Source organism: Carassius gibelio, chromosome A1 (assembly GCF_023724105.1).
Source record: "Carassius gibelio isolate Cgi1373 ecotype wild population from Czech Republic chromosome A1, carGib1.2-hapl.c, whole genome shotgun sequence".
Classification (NCBI taxonomy): domain Eukaryota; kingdom Metazoa; phylum Chordata; class Actinopteri; order Cypriniformes; family Cyprinidae; genus Carassius; species Carassius gibelio.
Window position 1 is genome coordinate 30,946,846 of NC_068371.1, and position 25,393 is coordinate 30,972,238.

The following is a 25,393-nucleotide window of genomic DNA, read 5'->3' on the forward strand; positions in this document are numbered from 1 at the left end:
GAGACAGGTTTAACCGTCTTGCTGAAGTCACATGTCTGAACCTGCAGATTTTTTTGCTGTATAGCTGCAGTTTTTCAGCGGTTTATCAGATTTCAGATGCACCTGCTTCATTTGATGTGCATCGCTGGCATGAAAAGTCACACATTTGTGTGCAGATACTGACAAAGTTGAGGCCTGTGTTTAACTGATCTTTGAGCAGGTTTGCATGACTAAGATCTTAATTGTTTATGTAACCAAAAGAGTAATTTCAGACCAGTTTGACCATTTAGTTTATTTTACTTTATTTTACAAGTATGAAAACTTCATACCAATGTGAGAAAAATCATGGTAACAGTGTTTTAAAATATATATAAAAAATGATGATTCTCTGCTTCACATGAAAGTTGAGCTGATCTTCCCTGAAACATTTAAACTTCATACTGTAGGTTATAAGAAGATCGTCTGACATTATCTGCGAATTCTCTTCCTCAGGTTGTGTTTGCTGCGGCTGCTCGTCAGTTTTCTCTTCATGTTGTGTCTTCTGAGTTTTTTTGTCTGTGTTTGATGTGGAATATTAGATGAGGGGGCGGGGTCTTCTGCAGCTTCACCGGAAGGGGCGGAGCTTTCCACAGATACACCTGATTTCACATCTGCGGTTGTTTTAGAGTCAGTGGAAGCTGTTTCTGTGAAGTCTCTGTGTTCACTTGCATCAGATGCTGGACTTCGCGCTGAACTCAGAAGGTTTGTTTCTTGCTCATGACAGACATTTGCATCCAGGTTCCTGCTGAGGTCTGAAGCGCTGGACTGAGCCAGCTGACAGAGAGCGAATGCGGCTGTTTTCTCTACAGGTAAGTGATGGTCTTGTGATGTTACGGTACCCACAATCCCCTCATTCTTCAGGCTGCTGTCTGACTGATTCAGAGGACTGTCTCTCCTGGAGAGGTTGAGAGGAACCAAAGTATCCTCATCAAATCTATCATTTCCCCCTCTTTCCATCTCTCTGGATGCAGATGATGCCCTAGGCACAGAAACAATAAATAAGTATATATATATATATATATATATATATATATATATATATATATATATATATATATATATATATATATATATATATTTTTTTTTTTTTACCATTTTTGCATTTTAAACTTTTATGTTTATCTATTCATTTAAAAATAGTTTTCATTATAATTATATAAAATATAAGAAAATGTAAAAGGAATAATATTATTTTATTAAAGATCTGAGCTCAAATGTTTGAATTTGACTTATTTTTTATTAAATAAAATTATCAATATTAATTTGTATGATGTATTATAGAAAATTATGCATCATACATAATCTATAATTATTACATTAAATAAAAATAATTTAATAATTTGTAGAAGATCTGACCTAAGGTAGATAAATGTTTATCTAATTTTAATATAATACTTTGTAAGATTGTCAGTAGCAATTAATTTTTTTTTTTACTTTTAAATAATAAAAAGTATAATAAAATGTAAAAGTGAAACTTTAATTCATTTTTTTTTTAATTATTATTATTTCTACTAATCTGAACTTTATTTTTTTTTTTATTATGCATTATAAATAAATGATAAAACTATTTAATAAATAATTTGTAATTTTTATAATGTCTGAGATCAGAGGGATTTTTATTATTGTAATAATTAGTCAAATTATCGATAATTATTTGTCAAATTATGGTGCCTTATTATAAATAAATGATAAAACGAATTATAAGAGTAACAATTGAATAAATAATTTGTATTAGATCTGATTTCAGGGTGTTAGTTTAATTTTTGTTATATAATTGTATTTAATAATTTGTAAAATATCAATAATGATTTGTACATATACTTTGCACATATGTTGTATATATTATCATTTATATTATATATATATATATATATATATATAGTATTTATTATAAGTTCTGACCTCTCTGGGAGACTCCTGTCCTCTTGTACTTGTGTGGCCCCGCCCCTCTCTTCTGATTGGCTGGCTACTAATGCACACCTCTCATCTGGTGATCCGGCCATGGAGCGTCCCATCTGGGGACTCACCTGAACCTCCTTTCCCTTCACATCTGTGAGCGTATAAAGATCATATGGCACATTCAGGGCTTCGCGGCGCGGCGGAGCTGAAAACGCAGAGCCGATGTCCATCACTGAAGACACGAAGGGGTGAGTTTGCTCCGGTGGATGGTAGCGGGTGTAGCTGGGAGCAGGGACTGTGTAGTAGTACCTGAAATACTCTGGCATCGGGGGCATCGGGAGCAACATCTGAGGAAACAGTCCGTGGACGTAAGGCAGGACCGGCTCATAGATGTAGGGCTGATAGTGAGGATAAAGCGGATGAAAAGCTGTGTGGGAAAGAAACCCCGGGTGACACTGAAAATCCTCTGTTTCCTGGAGACTGGTCTTGTTTTGGAGGTTCAGAGCGGCGGGTGTGAACGTGACCGGAGGCCTCCAGACCGTCCCAGGACCGTGAGGACGGAGCACTTCTGGTTTACACACAGTTGATGTGGTTTCCTCACAGACGTCTGGAGATGTCTGTGTCTCAGGGTGGTCTGTGTCCTCCTCTGACGGCCGTCCTCTGCTGGTTTCCTCCACTGCGCCGGCGCTGGAGCTGATGGAGCTGATGGAGCTGGAGACGGAGCACAGGTTGTGTTTCATGTGGTTGAACAGGTGTGATTTCTGGTTGCAGGTGAAGGGACACTGGAAGCACTGGTATCTGAAGGGCTTGCCGGGAGGACGAGGGACGTAGTGAGGCTTCTTCGGTTTGCGTTCTTTCGCAGGGATGTTCATCACGACGGAGATTGAGCAGAAGTCGTGATAGATGGTCCTACAGTGATCTTCTTTGTAGAGAAGGATGATGGCTTGCTATAAAGAGAAACATTTGACATTTAAACATTTTAAATTTTATTTATAGTTATGTATTATTATTATTATTGTTATGTGTGTATGTAATTTATAGTATGTTTGCAGTTTGTGGTTCCTTGGGGCAATGAATACCACACACAATGGTTATTTCATGGACCTAACAAAAAGTTTTAGGATGTGCAAAAGTAAATTTTTCATAATCCTGCTTATAAATCTTTTATTTATGCAGAAAATAAATGTTTTTGCTGTCTAAACATCTCTTTTAGCCATAATGTGAGGGAAATAGTCAAAAAAAAAAGGTCAGTAAGATTTTTAAATGTTTCTGAAATAAGTCACTAACTTTGCGTATATTTGATTAGAAATCCAGTAAAAACAGTATTATTGAGAAATAGTATTACAAATTAAAATAACTGTTTTCTGTGTGAATATCTGTTAAACTGTAATTTATTGCTGTGGTCAAAGCTGTATTTTCAGGATCATTCCTCCAGCCTTCAGTGTCACATGATCATCAGAAATCATTCAGATATACTGATTTACTGCTCAAGAAACATTTCTGATTATTATAGTTATGTATTATACATTTTATTTTTCAGGATTCACAGATGAATAGAAAGTTCACTTGTCCATTTTGATCAAATGAATGATCCCTGATGAATAAAAGTATAAAATCTGACCACAGACTTTAAATATCATCATCAAAAAAAAAAAAAAAAAAAAAAAAAAAAAAAATTGTAGGCCTACACAAATCAATATTTTGATGTGATCCTACAGATCTCTACAGATCTGAAAATATTTCACTCAGCGGATTATTGTTATAATAGCTGTCTCGTCTTTAATGCTGTCGTCTAAATGAAGTCTCTTCTGTTCTCCAGAAGCCTCCTGTCTGTGTCTCTGACCCACAGCACGTTCCTCTTCCAAACCTGTGCTTCAGCTCACACCCGTGTGTCGCAACACAGCTCGTCCTGCAGGTTCCTCTGGTCGCGTGAGTCTCGGATGTGTGAAAGGAGACTTGCTTTAATTCGTTCTTCTAGCTGATGATGGTACACTTGTAAAAGTGTGTGTGTTTGCCAAAAAATGGCACTGTTTATAAAGAAGATCCGTTTAATTCACACCAGAGTTATTGCTGTAGACTCCAGAAGTGATATCTTCATCAAACAGAGACTAAAGATTTCAGAATCTGCCTCATTTGATTTATTTTCTTACTTATTTAGGTTACTTTACAATTTACCAGTTCATTTCTGTGTAAGACATAACACACTCCGTGTCTAAAATTATTATTATTATTATTATTATTATTATTATTATTATTATTATAACTTTTGTGAATAAAACGAATAACATTACATTTGTTTACTTAAAAAGTGTATGTTTAATTTTGATCCCTGCCTTTATGATATTTACAGGCAATTTCTGATTGAAAGAGTACAATTTTAATGTATTTTAGCAGATAATAGTTGCTCATTTCGATTTCTTGCATTGCATTGTCGTGCAAAAATAAACACCTGAACCGACCAGTTTCGCTCAGTGAGTCGTATAAGGATATACACATCTGTTTTAGCCCTGTTTTTCGTCTCATAAATGCTCAGGGTTTGAGTTTATCATTCTTACCTTTCACTGTGTCCTGGAGCAGGAGCACCGTCGCCCTCGGTCTGTTCTCGGTCTGTAACAGGTGTCGGGACGTCTGGAGAGCTCTACCTGTCTGCGCGAGTCACACCTGTGAAGGGGGCGGAGCTCCGGATCCGTTTGTGGCGCCCTGAGGATACACAACCTTCGCGCGCCCGCGGGTACATCACACTCACATGCTCTGAGATGTAGTGTGTTGTATATGTTATTAACTCCTTCACAGCTCTACAGTGCACGTGGAGCCGCTCAGATCATTTGATAAGGAATATTTGAGTTTGAATGAGATCTCTTTGCAGATTTTGGTATCTTGTGCAAATTTGAGAAGCTGCAAACTCCTTGTGCAAGTCTCCATTGCAGACAAATACATACATACATACATACATACATACATACATACATACATATATATATATATATATATATATATATATATATATATATATTCTTCAGTGGTAATCTCAACCGATCATATTTTAATAGAAATAAATGCATATGTAGTGTGTCTGGCGTGTTGACATGATCGGAATGCACTTGATCGAGATGTTTCTCTGTCCGGAGGGCACAGACATCCCAGCGTGACTCTCTCTCTCTCTCTCTCTCTCTCTCTCTCTCTGTGTGTGTGTGTGTGTGTGTGTGTGTGTGTCTGATGGAGGGTTCGAGGCGTGGCAGTTTGACTGAATCAGCAGGTGTACTGTTCGTCACACTCTCACTGGAGTGTAACAGGAGTGTTGGGAGGGGAGCAGGTGAGGACAGACACAGACAGGTCTGCGCAGGTGAGCAGCTCAACAGGTCTCGAGTACAACAGAGAAGCAGTATTATTACTGCAATAATAGATCCAGTTCACACACACACACAGTTTTTATTCCTTTATTTTTATATATATAAATGATACGGTTTAACTAATTATATTTTCCGTTTTGAATCTTATTTTTTATTTTTTATTTTTTTTTAAGGTAATGCTATATTATGTATTGATTTTAGTTTTTTATCTAAAGTAATGTCTTTAAAATATTTATCTTTTTTAAATCATATAGATTTTGTTCATTTATATTTGTTGTTTTGAGTAATTGCTAACTATTACTTTAAGGTAGGTTACGTCACGTGTGACGTTGAAGGAATGTCCGTCCAATCACAACAGCTCGTGCTGACTGACAGCGGTCCAGACGAAACAGATGCACGTCCGCGTTTTCTCTCGTCCAATCATCGCGCCGCTCCCGCCTTGACGCGGAAGTGACCCGGAGGTGAAGGAAGAGCCAAAACCGGTTTTTATGCAGTCTATGGCTAAAACACACTCGATCTCAAACTTTACACTGGCGTCTTTAACACTCGGAGAACGGGACGAGCTCAGGTCTGATCCTCCTCTGATCGTGTTTGAGAGATGCGCGGCGCGCGCGTGCACGCGTCCAGCAGGAGCGCGCTGAAGCAGCAGAGGGCGTCAGTGCTCTCAGTCCTCACAATATCACACGCATCTGAAAACAAATATCAGTGACTGTAAGGAAAGTCAGCACAAACACATTGCTAGCGAAGCATTAGACAAATAGACGTTTGTTAGGTATTAAATGAACCTGTGAAGAATTAAACGATATATCTGTTTTTGAAAATAATTATATAATAATTAATAACTAGCACTTTGTGTTTGTGACACGTTAGTGGGATATACCCACACTTGTGATCATTATGCTAATATATGTGTCAGAATCATGGTTCAGACATGGAATTCTATTCCACTGATCTCTGTTCTGTTCTTTGGTACTCTATTCTGCACTATTCTATTCCATTGTGCTTTATTCTGTCCCATTCTGTTGAGCTCTATTCTATATATTTTCTATTTGTTTTCTGTGGTGCTCTATTTTGTTCAATTTTGTTGTTCTCTTTTCTATTCTATTCTATTCTATTCTATTCTATTCTATTCTGTCATTGTGCTATATTCTGTCCCATTCTGTTGTGATGATATTATAATTTTTGTACTCTTCTCTTCCATTCCATTGTACTCCATGCTATTTTATTCAGTTGTGCTCTATTCTATTCACTTAACTTTTCTCTATTATGTTCTATTAAGTTGCTATATATTTTAATCTATTGTACTTTGTTCTGTTCTATTCTCTTCTATTCTGTAGTTAAATGTTAAATGGGTCTGATTGGCTGGACGAGTGTGCCTGTGCGCGTGTGTGCATGTATGTGTGTGTGTGTGTGTGTGTGCGTGTGTGTGTGTGTGTGTGCGTGTGTGTGTGTGTCTGTGTGTTTGTGTGTGTGTGTGTGTGTGTGTGTGTGTGTGTGTGTGTGTGTGTGTGTGTGTGTGTGTGTGTGTGTGTGTTGAAGGTCCTGAGCGTCTGGCTCTCAGTCTGAACACACAGCCAAAGTAAACTCTTCAGAGTGCTGTGTGTGTGATTGGAGCGAGTTGAGAACATAATGGTAATGGTTTTTCTTCACCAGACACTGTGTGATGTGTCTGTCTGAACACAATAGATCACCGACGGTCAGAACATATCTGATGCTTTAGACAGTGATTTCTGACCAATGAGATAACTAGACACATTAGTGAGGAAAAGAAACACAATGACAGGCTTGTTGGACAAAAACCAATGCGTTTATAACCTTTGATGTCTTTACTTCATGGTTCGTCATCTTATGCCATGTGTTTTTATCTTAACTGATGCAATAAATCCTGTCTTTTCCAATAAAGAAGCTGCTAATGTGTTGTTTTTGGACATCATCTTGTCGATGGCTTGGTTTCTGTTTTATACACAGTGTGCTGTGTAGCTCCGCCCACAGAGAAACCTCATTGGTTCAAAATCACACTCCACATCAAATATGATCTGATTGGCTCTGATTGTTAAAGTTTAAAGCCTTTAAATGAGGAAAGTAAAATGACCTGATGCTGCTTTGCCTGTTTACACTAGCATTCAGAAGAATTTTGAGACTCTTCTGCTCAACAAAGATGCATTAATTTAATCGGGAATATAGTAAAAATTTGAAATATGTGACCTGTCATGGAAACCAGTGACACAAGTCGGCAGCACAACTTTCGAGCAAAATGAGAAAGAAGCGTTTTTTTTTTTTTTCAAAATTGGTGATTTTCGTTTTTTTTGCAGAATCTGTTAGTTGATATCACAAAGAAGCCTCTCCGTGTTGGAGATAGCAGTATTGGTATATTTAAAAGCGTACATTTTGAGGTTGAAATCATTTAGTTTGCCGGAGATTCTAGCATTGCAGTAGGGGCGTTTCATTGTCTGTGTATTTCCACACTGGATAAGCCGGCATTTGTTTCTTTTGTTATTGCCCCCGCCCTCCGAGGGAAGCGTGGCTACTTAGTATGCAGCTCTCTGGCCGGCTCTAGCTGATATCAAAATTCAATGAAGATGGACCCCGCAAAGATGAACGCAGACGAGCTGAACCGTGGCCGTTACACCGAAAATGTTTTGAAGTACTTGAAGACAAGCCGGATGCTTATAAACAAGCACTCACTGATTCTGAAGATGATCTGAGCGAAGATGAAAGCGGCATAATAAGACTGTAATATCCCTAATCTACAGCTGAGCGAAGATGATGACGAGGAAGAATGTGTTGGACTGGCGTCAGACGAGTTGGACCATAAGATATCAGAGGCTATATCGATAGTAACATTTGATGGGGATAAAGACAGAGAAATGGGGAAAATCCGTAACATTTAGAGGCAAACAGACGCACAGTGCAAACTTCGGATCTGCAAGAATACTTTTCTGTTTCTTATGGGGTGAGTTTCCATAAACATAAAAGTTTGTCGTTTTGTGTTCATTCTAAGAACACACGTTATCTCATGTTTAGTCCATGTTCAGACCTTCCCATATCTACCTATTGTTATTAGCTAGCTCATCGGTTATCACAGAATCCTGTTAAAAAAGTCCTAATGCTACACAAAGAAATCAATTCACCAAGTTTTATGTAGAAAACCAGCAAATAACAAATAAAATTAGCATCAATATGTACTTTTTTTTACATAAACATTAAAATAATAACATTAAAAATGATGGCCACATTTTAAAGATTAAAGATTTTTTATAAAAAGATAAAACTCACATATTTCAGCTTCTAAATCATTTTTATAAAAGTCAAAAAAGATAAATTACTGACATTTACAATACACATTCTCCTTTATCATTAATAGTATGCGGTCCGATTTTTCCCGTTGTGTCTGTCGTTGCTATGCAGGGGGTGTGGCTTATCTAAATGAGATGTAAATGAGCCCCATTGTCACTCGCAGCAGTGAGAACTGCACAGTCTTTTTGAGCTTTTTTGAGTGCCTACCTTCAAATGACCACAACTTCTCCAAATATTATCAGATTTCCATGTGTTAGTTGGAAAGCTTGGAGACTACACTTTCAGAATCTGTGAATAACTCAAAATGCCCCAGAACCGACTTGTGTCCCTACTTTCTGTGATTGGTCACAAATATGTAAAATTTAAAATTGTAAAAAAAAAAAGAAAAAAAAAAAAAAAACTTTTCTATGTGAATATGTGTTAAAGTGTCATTTATTCCTGTGATGTGCAGCTGTATTTTCAGCATCATTCCTCCAGTCTTCAGTGTCACATGAGTTGTGCACAGTTGTGCCGCTTAATTTATTTATTTTTGTGGAAAATGAGATATTTTATTTTTTCAGGTTTCTTTGAGGAACAGAAAGTTCAAAAGAATTTAGATGTTTTTAACTAGATATATGTTTCATAACATTAAACATGATTTAATTTATGCATTTAGCCGACGCTTTTATACAAAGCAACTTACAGTGCATTCAGGCTATCCATTTCTTTCTTTCTTTTTTTTTTTTTTTTTACCTAACATGACCCATGTCCCCATTTTTCTGATCTGTCTCAGTTTGGAATGAGTGGCATCTTCTCACTGCTCACTGTGTAGCATTCCGCAACTGGCTGTCAGTCTCATTCTGTGTGTGTGTGTGTGTGTGTGTGTGTGTGTGTGTGTGTGTGTGTGTGTGTGATGAGCTCTCGCCTGCACGTGTGTGTGCTGTGAGACAGTGAACGCTGCTTTTGTTTAAAGCTTTGTTAATAGTTATTGAGCGGTCAATTCTTCTGACTGACGTCTGGACTGTGTTCATGAGTGAGTTTGTTGGGAGTTTCTGTTCCCTGGACTCAGACCGAGTCTGGAATAAAACACTCCTAATGGAAACATCATGGTGTCATTTTCTGTGTTTGTGCTGCCCAGCTCTGGAGAGAACTGAGAAATGTGTGAACATGAGTGTTTTCAGATACTCAAACCTGATTTCAGTGCTAAACGTACAGTATGTTACCTGAACGACTTTATAACAGGATTTTGAGGAAACAGATCAACAGCCGTCAGCTGGTTTAATAAATGATCTCTCTATCCCTAATAAAGCAGATTAAATAAACATGTTGATATACAGTCAGCAGTAATGATAACACATCTGGTTTAAACACACAGATGTTTGACGGAAACTCTAGCTCCTTGTGTTCTGCGGTTTAACATCCTCAAGTCTGAAATGAAATGTAGAACAAGCCTTGAGAAAATACGGTTAATTATTAATTCAGAATAACTCTAATAATTGATTCCCAGCTAATGCTAGAACGTTCTGTTATTGTCTGGATAAAAAAGAACCTACAGAGAATGCTGCTAACATGTTATATTATTTGGTTCCCAAAAACAGCTGTGTGAGAACGCTAGAGGAATATTCTGTGGTTGATGGCTAAATAAATACATATCTTAGCAGTTTTTCCAATTTTCTAAACAACCAAGACCAACTGACCAAGGAGAAATGTTATAAACTAAACAATTCCCTTCTTTCTGTCAGTTTCAAGATGCCAAACAGAAGACACTTCATGTTGTCCTTGGTGTTCACTTTCCCAGCTTTAGCTTCTTCTTCCAGGTTAAAGGTTACAGTATCATAAGACAGCAGCGCACTGGGTCAGTCTCATGTAATGTGTTGCATTCATTCTGAGATCGAGTTTCCAGCCTTGTGTGATTCTGAAACCACAGTTTTATTAATCCTTCATGTAAAAAATGAACCAGTCTCTAGCACTTACTGTTTTTCATGAATTTCTGCCAAGTTGGATCATTTTGAATTCTTACTGCTGTAGGCTACTTTCTCTCAAAAATTAAAAATAACACCAGGAACATGCATTACGAAGGTAAAAAGTATTTATTTATTATTATTATTTTATTTTATTTTGGCAGATCGGTGCATTCCAGTGATTATCTGGATAAGTGCCCTGGACCAGAACAGTCTGAAGTGAAAATTATTTATTTATTTATTTTCAATTTGAATATTTCTACATCATCTGAAAGCTGACAACTATTTGAAAAAATCTGGAATCTGAGGGTGCAATAAATAAATAAATAAAAATGTAATATTCTAAATAGGCCTATTGAAAAAATCGCTTTTAAAGTTGTTCAAATTATTAAGTCATTTAAAATGCATATTTGATATATTTACAAAATATCTTCATGGACCTTTATATCCTAATGATTTTTGGCATAAAACTAAAATCTATAATTTTGATCCATACTATGTATTTTGAGAAACTCTCCAGTAAAATCATTACACCTCGGACTGACTGTGCTTTAACAGACGCTGCATGATCAGCCTCAACGCAAGGAAATCCAACAACAGCTGATTGTGATATAAAGTCATGCGTAAACTATTTCATGATGGATGTATCAGTAGGCCTATCTATCAACCTGACTGATTTATGGTCTGCTATTTTTGTATGCCAATTAAAACGCAGAGACAGTTTTAGTAACATCTATTACCGGAACAGCATACTAGGCTATATTCAATATTTCTTAACTACTGAGCTGAATTCACACATTTTGTGTATTTACAACGTACTTTAATGAACATTCGTCAAAAAGTGCAGTATACTGCACTGCATGGAGTCCCACATCCCACAATGGCATGAATTAAACTTGAAAATATTTCTAAAGGTCTATTGAGGCATCACTATTGGTTTGCACAATGTCTTCTGTGTGTTCTTTCTGTTATCCTAATCATATACAGCATGTTTAAAGCCTGACATTATTTGACCCCTATCCTCCTTACTGAAGTAAAAAACAAAAAATAAATAAACAGCTAAAACCAGTCTAAGCTGGTTGGCTGGTATTAGCTGGTCGTCCAGACCTGTCCGGGGTCAGAGCCTCAGGTCAGAAACATCAGTGTGTGACTGAAGAACACAGCCACAGAGACTACAGCGCGCTCTGCTGGACACTGCAGGTAAGCGCATCACTGTAGAGACTTACTGAACATGCATTTTCTCCAAGTGTGCCACAACGTTCTGATTGCCCCCAGGTGGCTGGACCCAATATTGGTCATAAACCTCTCTCTATTATGGGAAGTGGTGGGACAAACTAAAGTGTTATTTATTTTTTCAAAGAAATTTATCCAAAGATGTTTTTTTTTGTTTTTGTTTCGTAATTTTTATATGGTTTTCATCACGCTGATGTAAGTCTAAGTGCTCGTTTTATAAATAAGTCTGCTTTAGTTCGTCATTCCACGCTATAAAAATGGGAATGTGACGTCATTATCAATAGCTGATACAGCAGTATACAATTTATTAATGTGTTACTTGTTAAATATGGTGGTTAGTAGTTGTATTTATCTTATTTTAACAAGTCTCTTCTATGACAATCAGCAGATATCAAAATCAGTCAGGCTAAATAAAATCAGTCAGGGGTATGGAATGCCAATCATGCCATAATTAGAAATAAATAAAGAAATGTACAAAGAAAAAAAAAATATTTATAATTTTATTTCCTTATGTATTTTTTCTATTTTACCACTTTTTATACATTAATTTATTTGCACTTTTATTTATTTTCTCGTTAATGTATTTATTTAAGTATTTATTTATTTCTTCATTTATTTATTTCTACATGTATTTATTTGTAAGTGTATTTATTTCAACATTTCTTTATTTCAACATTTCTTTGCCTGTAGGGTAATGAGAGGGTGTGTTTTATCGAGTCAGAAGAGGCGAGGTGTAAGCTGTGAGGCCACAGTGACCCCTTGTGGTGCCCAAACAAGAACAAGAAGCGTAGCCTATATGACGCACCTACGTAAATAAATAAATGTAAAAGTTAAATTATAAATAATTATCTATTTTTGCTTTATATATATATATATATATATATATATATATATATATATATATATATATTAGTTTTTTTTACATTTAATTGTTAAATTTATTTATTTATTTCTAACTATGACTGGATTCTTCGTTCCATACAAGATGTCTGCAATGGAAGAGAGTGAAGGTGCATATAGTAAATCCTTTTTTTTTTTTTACAGTCCATGGTTCGGGTGGACTATATTTTTGTCATTTTATCAGAGGTGGAGAGTCCAGGGGTCAGAAAGTAAAAGTCCTGCCACATTTTTGCTCCACCCATGAACTCAGCAGCTGATTTCACCAGAGGAGGAAACAAGTTATACCTTTCAAGTCACAAACTAGTCTCAACTCAAATCCCAAGTCCTCAAAGAGTTAAAGTCAATGAGATAATTAAGAGACTAATTAAATGATGATTGTGCATTGGTGATGAACACCTGCTGTTATTGTGCGTTACAGAGGATCAGATGCTGATGTTTTATTGGTTAAAATTATGCCACCATCATTGAGATCAGTGTTTGCTTCAGTTGGGCTCTTGACCTTTGGTTTCTTATGTTAGATATTTCTCTGTAAAAGTACATGTGCTGTTATAAAACAGTGCGATCTGTGCTTTGCAGAAAACCGTTACTAGCTCCTTTTACATGATGAAGTAATTATTAGGCATCAGCCTGTTTATTTCCAAAACAATTTTATGTATTTATTATTAACAAATGTTCAGTTTTTAAATAACCTACCTTGTGGAACCGTTGGTTTAATCACTATAATGAATACATTTCCTAATGTATGTAATAAATATAAATTTTTTCCTAATAAGACGCACAGACATCATGACCCAGCATATGAATCTCAACAATGGTGACAATCAACAAAACACTTCAAGTTGAAGTGCATGCTGGGTAACACCATAGTAAAAACTCTGATTATGCACTGTAGCATGAATAATTATTGTAACCACTGTTGAGGATCATATGATAAGTGCTCATGTCTAAAATCCCGAGCCTGTACAATTTTTTCCCCCAATATTTAAGCATTACAATAATATTTGTTTAATAGGACTTTTTTGTAGTTCAGTAATTGCTGAACATAATTTAACGAACCAAAGAGAGACACCTTCATGAAGTTAATTAAAATGTTTTAGATAAAAAAAGGGCAATTAAATTTTCTACTTCAAGCTTTTAATTCAGCAATGTGTTAATGTTTACTACGTAACACAACAGCAAGTGTTTAAAAGCAAATTACTTTGAATTATTAAAAGGGTCAAGAGCCCAACTAAAGCAAACACTGATCTCCATGATGGTGGATTCACCACGATTATGGTGACAAAGTTTTTTTTTTTTTTTTTTTCTTCCAGTTGATTTCATCCAAGGCTGTGCTTAAAGTCAGTTGTAGTTCTTGTGTTTCTCATTTCTTCAGTGATGTTGATTGTTAACAGCAGGTGTTCATCTCTAATGCAGAATTATCATTTAATTAGTCACTTAATTATCTCATTGACTTTAACTCTTTGAGGACTTGGGATTTGACTCAAGACTTGTTTGTGACTTGAAAGGAATGACTTGATTCCTCCTCTGGTGAAATCAGCTGCTGGGTTCATGGGTGGAACAAAAATATGGCAGGACTTTTACTTTCTGACCCCTGGACTCTCCACCTCTGCATTTTATTAGGTTAATGTTGATGCTTCATCTAGAGATTGTGCATGGGGCAGCTGTGGCTGCAGTGAATGGAGAATGGTGTTGGGTTTCTTGCTTTAGTATGACATTCATTCCTGCTACATGAGATGTCTCTGTGATGCAATGCCCTGTTACTGCATTTCTGTATACAATTTTATTAATTTCTAATATAGCCATGGTGTCATAATGATAGTATTAAGAGGTGAATTAATTCAGGAATACCTATATAGGACACGCTGAAGGCCTAGGTGTGAAGTGCATGGCCTCCATTGTTGGGATCCTTTTCCCCAAATGATGAACGATAAAAACACTGAAAGCGAATCAGAAGCCTTCTGACTCTAAAGCACACAATAAAGTTTAAGTTATTGTACTATGTAAGAACAGACCTGGGCCCGGTTCCCCAAAACGTTCTTATCGCTAAGTAGTTCTTAACCTATTCCTAAACCTCTCTCTTAGCGTTATGGCACGATTCCCGACACGATCGTACGCTAAGTATATCTTCTGTAAGTCACACTTTCGTAAGGTTGGTTTGGACCATTCGTAAGCTTTCTCTTAGCGTTGTTTGAGCTCAAGACGCTACTGTACAGCAGTCTTTAGAAATCAGCGCAGCGCAGTACAAGTCAAACTGTGGTATGTTGACAATGTTGTGGCTCAACAATTTTATGTTATTTTTTAAGACTCATAATAAATTATGTTCGCAATGGATACAGGCGTATTTATGAAGTTGACTTTATGTGATATCAGAACTAATATGATGGTAATTAGCCTAGGCTTTTTCGTAATGTCATTAAAGCGAATTGACAATCAATCTTTTGATAATTAAAATCTGACAAACAATTTGGCTCTAAATGGCTAAGATCTATAAATGGGTAAACATGGTGGTGTTCAGTAAGCAACCAACTATGGCAGCGATCCAACGTGTCCTTGTATTGAATCAAAGACGGAGCCGGACGCGGAGCCGTTTAGTCCATGTCAATTTTTTTATTCGGCAAAACTTAAGCCCTTTTGACATTTTGCATGACGTGGCTATATTAAAAAAAGATTTGCCTCCCAAGACAACTCATTGTGGAGCTGCTGGACCTTCTCAGACCTTCGCTTGCCAGGCTAACGCGGCGGAATTTTGTTTTAAGCCCTGAAACCCAGCGCTACGTTTTTTTGTTGTTGTTTTTGCTACAGAGAGATTCATCGAGGTCGTGGGAGAGGGCTACGGCCTAATCAAGACCTCGGTGTGGAGGTGCGTCCACACTGTCACCAACGCCCTTCTGCGCCATGCCGGGGATTACATCCTGGTGGATGGCACACTCATCACTATCGCCAATCCATCAGTGATCGATCAGGCGTACATATCGCGAAAGGGAGACATGGCCATAAACGTGCAGGTTATAGTGGACCACAGGGGTGTGATCTCCGACCTGGTGGCAATGTCCAGCAAAACTTCAAGTTCCTCCGACGAGAGGCTTTTTTACGTTGCTTTCCCAGCATATTTTGTATCTAACTCTCTCTCTCGCTGTTCATTGTAGATAGGTTGCTTTTTATTAAAAACATAAACCAATTTCAATCAATACCGCATTAAACAGAAGTAACTGCAGCTGCTTGCCAGTCAATTCAGATTGTAAAGTACCTTACCATTAATATAAAAGTGTATTATATCATTTTTAGAAGTCGTTAAACCCATGTCAAGAAGCGACACAAGTGGCACAACGGGATAAGGAGGGTGGATGATTAGCGAGGGATCCCTGGTTCTTCTAACCGTCACAACATATCGTGTGAACATATTACTGACCATTTGATAATTTAATTTATAGTCTATATTATACTGATAACTTAGACTATGTTAAATAGATGTTACTGTAATGATTTGAGGAATGTTTTATTTGCATAGAACGTGTTGTCCTTCTTAACGCTGTATTGCAACTTCGCGTGAAGTGGAAAATCGATTCCTGAGCAATCGATGGCAACTAACTTTGGAGCGTGTTAAGAAGCTTCTTAAGGGATACTTCAGGGAACACAGTTATGAACATAAACAACTTTGTTAAGATTTATCTTTCGAGGTCTTCTTAGCGCCCTAAGAGTGAGCGTTATCGGGAAACCGGGCCCTGGTCTTCAACATGCGCAAAAGATTATTCTCTGCTGCATAAATGTGTGCGACTACATAATGTTAGAAAAATAATAGACATCGAACATTCCTTTATTTCCTGTTAAAATGCATAAAATTATATAAAAGTATCTCAACATCACATTGGCAATGACGTGATGAAACTGTACTGTGTCAAGCTGATGTACACATCAAAACCATATCAACAAGAATTCACCATCAGATGTGATCTGGATGAGTAGGGATGCATCTCTACTGTCACATATCATTACAACATCACCAAACACATTTAAACTGTATTGAAATTTTAAAATATTAAACATGCATTAAAATTAGCATGACATTCTTATAGTTTGTGGTATATATATATATATATATATATATATATATATATATATATATATATATATATATATATATATATATGCAATCTACCACAAACAGAAATAATTTCAGTGGTGGTTATTTAGGTCACTGTACCTAGATTTGGTGTGTATGTGAGGGAAGTTACAACTCGACTAGCTGCATTAGATTCCTGTTGAAACACTTTCTGTTAATAGCACGTTTTGTCATTTTCCATGAAGTCTCGATGTTACATCATCATTTGCCTTAGTCACTCTGTGGTAAGCATCTGTTTTTGTGTTTTGTGTCTGTTTTTCATACTTCATAAAACAAGTTTGAAGATTATATATATATATGTTACAATTTCAGTTTTACAATTTTTTTTTTTACAGAACGTGTTTCAACATGCATTTAATGCAGACAGTCAATGCTGTAACTTCCCACACAGATGCAGTCTTAAAGGTCCCGTTTTTCGTGATCCCATGTTTTAAACTTTAGTTAGTGTGTAATGTTGTTGTTAGAGTATAAATAATATCTGTAAAATTCTAAAGCTCAAAGTTCAATGCCAAGAGAGATATTTGATTTAACAGAATTGGCCTACAACGAACGACCCGTTTGGACTACAGCCCTCTAGTTCCTGCAGTAATGACATCACTAAAACAGTGTTTTGACTAAACTCCGCCCACATTAATTCACAAACGGGGGGCGTGGCATGGTCTTGTTGCGCTCTGATGGAGAAGAGGAAGAGCTGCGTTTGTGTTTGTCGCATTTCATCGAAACGCTGTTATGTTCATCTCGGAGTCCAATCATCTTTGTTTGGGCTTCCCAGGGACGCTTTACTTATAGATCAATGGTTACAATTTATGTTTAACTCGGTTCCCAAAAAATATAATCCACATGTAAAACTGTGTGCAGCACATTTTGCTGAAGACAGCTTCCTCAATCTCAATCAGTTTAATGACAGATTTGAACAAAGATTATTCTTGAAAGATGGAGCAGTTCCCTCTTTGTCTGGAGAAGGCGTTGTTTATGGTTGTATTTGAAGTGTATTTTTTTATTTAAATAAATTATTATTTTATTATTTAAGAGCGTGCGTTTAACAATTTCCATAACTTATCACACAAAGGGCAACGCTGTTTAGCTTTGTTAACTAGATGTTAGGGCTGTGCAAAAAAATAGAATGTGAAAACGTAAAGTAAAAATGCTCCTGTGATTAGAAGTACATCTCCAGCACTTGCGTTCAGATCAGGATTGCCAGGTTTTCAAAACAAATCCTACCCACTTGCTTCTCAAAACTAGCCCAATCTCGCTTCCAGGAGGGCCGCGTGCACTAAGCTGGTGTCGAATCAAAACACAGGAACCGCAGGTACAATCAGAACTCGTTATATATTTCTGAAGGAGGGATTTTATAGAACAAGGAAGTCATCAGCCCGTTTTTATGACAGTGAAAACAGCGGTATACGGATAAGTGAATTGTGTGAAAAATACTGTGTTTTTACACTCGAAACATGAACACATGTTATATTGAACATCTGTAAACACAATCAAAGCTTCAAAAACGCACGAAAAACTGGACCTTTAACAAAAAATCTAGGTTCAATGATGTAAACAACCACTTCTGAAATCCTTATAGTTTGTGTGTTGGTACGACTGACCAGCACTTTAACTACAGGCAATCAACAGAGAAGGAAAAATGTGAAGTGACTTGACACAATTAAATTACTATTATAAACATTTGATTTAAAGCTGCAGTAACTGTTTACTTTCAGCTGAAGTCCAGCTTCATTTACAATCCATTGGGCAGGTCCTGGATGATTTGACTGTGCTGTAAATCACTGATTTATCCATCATCACAATGTATCTGTGGAACAACATAATCAAATATGAAGGGAGAACAAGCTTTTTTCTAGACTGATTGAGAGCCAAAACAAGTCATTCAGGAGCTCATCAAAGTTCAGTCAGTTCAGAGGGATCATGCAAGTTGTTTTATATATATATATATATATATATATATAAAATAAAAAAAGAGAAAATGTTTCAATTCTATGTAGTTTCTCACCCCACCGCTGAATCAGGATGGTCCATTCTCAGATTCTCATAATCGCTTTCATTGTTTCTGATGTGTTGGATGTTTGAGTAATTTGTCTGTCCTGCGGTCTGATCTGATCTGTTGGCAGAAACTCTGTCATACAGACCATCATCAAAGTGGTTTCTGTCTGAGCTGGAAGGCAGGTGAAGCTGGAGAAAGAAGCCAAGACATTTCAGAAAAGTAAACTATAAAACTAAAATCACCTGCATGAGATTCCTGTTCCTGCAAACATTAGATCCCTATAAGAAGATTTAATAAAACACACTGATTTCTCATTCTTTGACATGCTGGATTCAGATACCAAGGTCAAAAATATATTGTACATCACTGCACCGCATGTAATTTAACTTAAGATGGATGATATTTCTACACTGTATGTTCTGACCTGAATCTGCCTTGCGTCTGACACTGCACTTCCTTGTCTCTTCCTGTAGAGCAGAGATAAATGTAATTAATAATTATGAATGAGTTCACCAATGTGAAATATGAAACCAAAGATCTTACCTCATGAACATGATGATGCAGATAAGAAATAAAACTCCACATCCGACTGCAATCACTACAGCTGCGTATAGGACTGTATTATGTCCACCTAAAACATAAAATATTCATACTAAAATATGACATAATGTCTGCATAGGAATAGAAACCATGCTTTTTGCTCTTTATATGTTGCATATAGCATATTTCAGTTCATTAACTATAATTGTTTAAACAATTATACACAAACCATTAAAAAAAAAATACTTTAATCTAATTTGTTTTATATTTAGATTCTGATATCTCTGTGTGCAGCAAATGTTCCTCTACTCTAATAATTATGAAAAAACAAACAAACAAACAAACGACAAAACAGAGTTTGAGTAGATGTAAGAGTAGATGTAAACAACTTGTCTTGTTAAGTCTACCGGACAGTCATAAACATCTGCACAAAAAATTTGTTCTGAGTCATAAACAATAATAATAATTGGAAGCATTTTACACAAATGGCCTGTTCAAGGAGGTTCTCTAGAAACCTTAGCAGAAAATGATTTATATAAATGAGCTTCAACACTTGTTCTATCATTATTTTTCTGTCAAACTGCTCTACCTTTAACAGTGACAGTAACAGCGTCTGATCTCAGAGATCCATGTTGATTGTGAGCCTCACAGTAGAAGCGTCCACTCTGTAGTGCACTGAAACTCTGTCCAGATCCAACAGCTGAGCTTTGATTCTCCTTAAACCAGCTGAAGTTCAGAGCAGGAGGGTTTGAATCACTGCTGCAGATCAGAGTCACTGAATCTCCCTCCACTATTACACCGGATCCAGTTATAGACACTGATACATTCCTGGGAGGATCTAAAAACAATCACCACACAATTAAAGACCTCTTATACATTAAAAAAAATATTAATGTGAGCTAAAATTATTAAAAAAAAAATTTAATATACTCACATGTGACGTTTAAAGTCACACCAGCAGAGTATTTCTCTCCATGTTTATTTCTGGACTTGCACTTGTATTCTCCACTGTGATCAGATCTGATCTTTGAGATGCTGTAGATTCTTCCAGATCCTACAAACTTTTTTTCTTTAAACCAGCTGAAGTTCAGAGCAGGAGGGATTGAATCACTGCTGCAGATCAGAGTCACTGAATCTCCCTCCATTATTACACCAGATGGACTGATGGACACTGAGACATTTTTTGGTGGATCTATAAAAGATACATATTCAATCCTTATATCATCCCATTCAAACACAATTTCCAGGTTTTGAAAAAGTACTAATGAATCTGTACTCACAGGAGACATTGAGCTGAGCAGCAGGAGAGATGTAAGTGTGTCCATGTAGAGCACAGCTGTATCTGCCTGCATCCTCTCTTCTGACTGACTGCAGCAGGAGTTGATTGTTTCTGTCTCTTCTCTCAGTTAATGGTTGTGAGTTTCTGTACCAGATGAATGTTGCTCTGTCAGTCAGAGTGCAGCTGCTTTTACATGTCAGACTGACATTATGACCCTCTGTCACTCTCTCAGGAGCCTCCACCTGAAGATCTGAACACAACACACACATTATATCTAGTGCTGCTGTCATACACTGATTATTATTCAACATAATGCACAGAAGAAGAGCTCAGCCTCATGAAAGTCACCTGTGACAGTAAGATTCACTCCTGGTTTACCAATCCATTTATCTTTAGGTTTATCAGAGATTAATCTGACCCAGTACATGTGTTGGTCGTTCTGTGTCACATGACTCAGTCTGATGGTGCAGTTCTGCTGTTTGTCTCCCAGATACTGAAGCCTCTGACTGTATTCAGGATCATCAGACAGATCTGGAGGCTCTTTACCCTTTACAGGGTTTTTGGTCCAGAACACTTTCTCAATCTGATGTCCAGTAGGGTATGTATAAGTGCAGCTCATTATCACTGATGAGTTCTTTAGTGCACAGATGTGTGAAGGACTGTAACTCACACCCCAACCTTCACTGAAAACATCTGAAATGAGTTTTGTTTTATTGTTTAAACATATCAATATTTGTTAAGTAAAACAACATTAAGATAATTTTGGCATTACATTAATAAGGAAATCACTGGATAGACATAACAAAGACACACTTCATGTGGGACTTCATGCAGGTATTATGACAATTTATTTTGTCATTCCTTTTTTTAATATAATGTAACTAAATTATTATGTTAAACACTCTTGAGACATGAACAACATGCTGTACTATTACAGAATGACAGAAATAAAAGCACATACAAGTGTCTGAAAACTCACTGTGAATCATGAGGAGAAAGATCACAGGAAGAGGAGGAGCCAATCTGACTGACATCACCATAGCAACAACTGCAACACAGCAATTACAACATTCCAGCATGATTGAGATGAAACTGTGAGATGGATATTTTACAAGAAAAAATATTTTCATTCTTTCTAACTCAGATTCCGATGTTTTGTGCAATTATTTGTGAAATATACAGCAAGTTCTGAGTGAAAATTGTTTCAAAGCTATCCCTGCACCATTTTTGTTTAGTCTAGTAACATTAATAATCAACCTTAATAAGAAATAGTTCATACCTTAGCGCAGGACACCTCATCAGCTGAAAGCAAATGATAAATGAGACATAAGGAAGGTTTACAAGCCTCATTTATAACCAGAGCTGCATCATTTCCTCCTCATTTCCTGTCTTTGTCTTTTTTTAAATTTCTTTCTTTTCTTTTTTTTTGACCTCAAGTAACATAAAATATTACATTAAATATATATATATTTTATAGCTTTGCTACCCCCCCCCCCCCCCCCCCAAGATTTATATATAGATCATAAATACAGTATTGTAAATGAAAGCCAGGAATAAATACATATCACATGTAAGCTGGACCTTCATGACACATACTAAACACACAAGTGAAAAAGTACCCAAAGTCTAAAAATACAAACATCTGAAACTGACATGTGAGGGACATTCAGGGCTGGACTGTAAAAAAAAATATATATATATATATATATATTTTTTTTTTTTTGTTCTCTCCTCTTTGCGTCTGTCTTTATGTCTGTGGCTATGGTTTTCTATTACACATACACACATCTGACCAGCAGGTCTCCAGTGTGTCGAAATACATCTACAAACATGTTATGGCTTGTGGCTTTTTTTGTTGTTATGATTTTCCATATTTAAGATGTTTTTGTTTGTGTAATCTTATTTAGATCAAATATAACATTTCTTATTTAATTCAAATCAATTGAAATTTTGCAACATATTATCAGGTTAAGAGTTTATTCAGTGCTTGTATGTGTCCATGTCTGAGTAGAAAGCAGATGGGCAAGCAGAGGTTTCAGTTCCTCGACGTAACCAGCAGAAGCTATAGTTAGACTTGTAGTCACTCACACTAAAGATAAAGTACCAACCAACACCAATCTTATTTATATATCTGAATGACAGAAATGGACTTTAAGAGTTTGAAGAAAACTTCAAGTCATTTGCATTCCCACATAGCAACATTGTGTCTGCCCAGATCTGGCCCACATCTGTTACTAACCAGAATTACTGTATTTCTGTTAGACATCTACAAAAGTTTTTTTTTATTGAGAATTAACAGAGGTTTAACTCTAACATGTGTCACCATAACAGTGATTAGTGTTTCCATTAGTTGGGCTCTTAACTCTTATTATGTATTTTGTCTTTTTTTGGCTGTTGTGACAGTGTGTTTGTTAAACACATTTGCAGCTTCAAAAAAAGCTAGAGTTACATGATATCAAGTGACGGCTGTTATCTGTTGATGGTTTTATAATCATCATGAAGTACACTGGTTCACTGATGTCTTTTTTAAATCTAACTATTATGTTGTTCCAATGATACGTTCATATTACAAACCCTGTGGTTCTGCCACAAGAGATCCGGCAGTATTATAACAATCAGTTAATATATTTTAACAAACACAGATATAAACAATCAGCACATGAATCTCAATAATGGTGACAATCAAAAATATTTAGATGAAATGATAAATTCAAAACTTCACTGAGAAGATACTAAGTCACAACAAAAACATCATATATATATATATATATATATATATATATATATATATATATATATATATATATATATATATATATAAGCAGATATTTAGAATTAAACAAAATAATAGGACAATTCAGCTGCAATGCCTGCTGGGAGTTTTGTACTATGCTAGTACCCAGCATGCATTGCTGCAAGGTACATTTGATTGTCACCATTGTTGAGATTCATGTGCTGATTGTTGATGTCTGTGTGTGTGTCATCATTGATTGACCTTTTCATGCTAGTTAAAGGCTTTTAACTGATTGTTGTAATATTGCTGGATCTCATGCTGCAGAAACACAGGGATTTTGATTTGAACATATTAATGAAACTATTGTTAGATAAAAAAGCAACTCTAACTTTCTTTGATGTCATAAATGACACATTAGAGTTAAACCTCTGTTAATTCTCAATAAAAACTTGTGTAGATGTCTAATATAAATAAAGTCAGTCTGGTTAGTAATAAGTGAAGCTGGTAAAGCTGTTTGTGGAGTTGTTTAATCCTCCTCTGGTGAGATCTCCAGAGATGTAATGTCTTCTTTTATCTTCAGTTGATTTCATCTAAGGTTGTGGCTGAAGTCAGTTGTAGTTCTTGTGTTTCTGCTCATCTCTTTTTCTGTTCTCTTCTTTCATTCAGTGATTCTGCTTGTTAACAAGCTTATTAAGGCTGAAATGACTTAATATTTAATATACACAGGTTTCTTGGCTCAGATAAGGTCCAGTTCTGGTTAATTTCTTTACTCTTGGCTGACATGTGGCATTGCTATGGCCTGCTTGTGGCTCAAATCTGGCAAACAGGAGTGGTCCGCCCAAGTGCCATCATTCCACGCTGCATGTGGGCCAGATCATCTTTCCACGGGTGCCAGGTGTGGGCCAGATCTGGGCCGAAACAATGTTGCTATGTGGGCCACTTTCGGTTAGCAATAAAAAATAAAAAAAAAACTACAGTGTCCCTCCCTCAAAAAGTGAACAACATTTCTGGACGGAAACACACATATTCACATTAGTGTTGATGTCAGGAGCAGGAGATGGTAAGCTCTGGTAGTAGTTTGCGGATTTGAAAGTGAAGTGACATACAGCCAAGTATTGTGACCCATACTCAAAATTCGTGCTCTGCATTTGACCCATTCAAAGTGCACACACACACCGTGAACACACAGCCAGAGCAGTGTTCATCATTTATGCTGCGGCACCCCAGGAGTAGTTGGGGGTTCGGTGTCTTTCTCATGGGCACCTCAGTCCATTTTCACCAAGTACCATTTTTGTGTCCTGCAGTTTCACTGGGGCAATTGTTTGAACTCTAAACTTCTGAAAAAACACATTATTCTCAATATAATCACCAGCTCATTGTGCCTATATGTTTATTGTATTCCACTGATCTCTCGTATCTACAACACCACATATAGGGCTACAGATAGAGACCTAGCACAATCAATCAAGGGTCAAGAGCACAACTAATCCAAACACTGATCTCCATGATGGTGGAATCATTTTAACCAATAAAAAATCAACATCTGATCCTCTGTAATTCTCAATAATAGCAGGTGTTAATCATTAATGCACAATTATCATTTAATTAGTAACTTAATTATCTCATTGACTTTAACTCTTTGAGGACTCGGGATGTGACTCAAGACTCGTTTGTGACTTGAAAGGTATAACTTCGTTCCTCCTCTGATGAAATCAGCTGCTGAGTTCATGGGTGGAACAAAAATATGGCAGGACTTTTACTTTCTGGCTCCTGGAATGTCCACCTCTGGTCAGTTGTTGTTCCTTTCTCTCTTTTCTTCATTAATTCTGTTTGTTAACAGCAGGTGTTCATCACTAATGCTCAATTATCACTCAATTAATCACTTAATTATTTAATTGCAATATAAATCTTCTTTCAGTGAACTCAACTGAATTAAGTTCAGAGTTCTTAAATAGTTTAAGCCAGGCAATCGGTTTCCTCAAACGGTTTGAGTAAACCTAATTTGTCAGGTTTTTAAGGATATATGTTTACTCAAACGGTTTGAGTTAAGTTACTTGTCGGGTTTTACAGTATTTCCGTCCATCAATTAT

The 25,393-nt window shown here is 36.5% G+C and overlaps 2 protein-coding genes across 2 annotated transcripts in view; both read right to left on the minus strand.

Moving 5' to 3' along the window:
• LOC128027257 (B-cell receptor CD22) overlaps window positions 1-25,393 on the minus strand; it is a 198,603-nt gene that overhangs the window by 136,780 nt on the left and 36,430 nt on the right. The gene's annotated exons all lie outside the window — the stretch shown is intronic.
• LOC128028966 (zinc finger protein 750-like) lies at window positions 257-2,858 on the minus strand. The gene is made up of 2 exons (XM_052616413.1): window positions 1,921-2,858; window positions 257-997 (listed from the first exon to the last, which is right to left on the minus strand). Exons 1-2 carry the CDS (start codon window positions 2,787-2,789, stop codon window positions 448-450), a joined length of 1,419 nt encoding a protein of 472 aa, XP_052472373.1. The 5' UTR covers window positions 2,790-2,858; the 3' UTR covers window positions 257-447.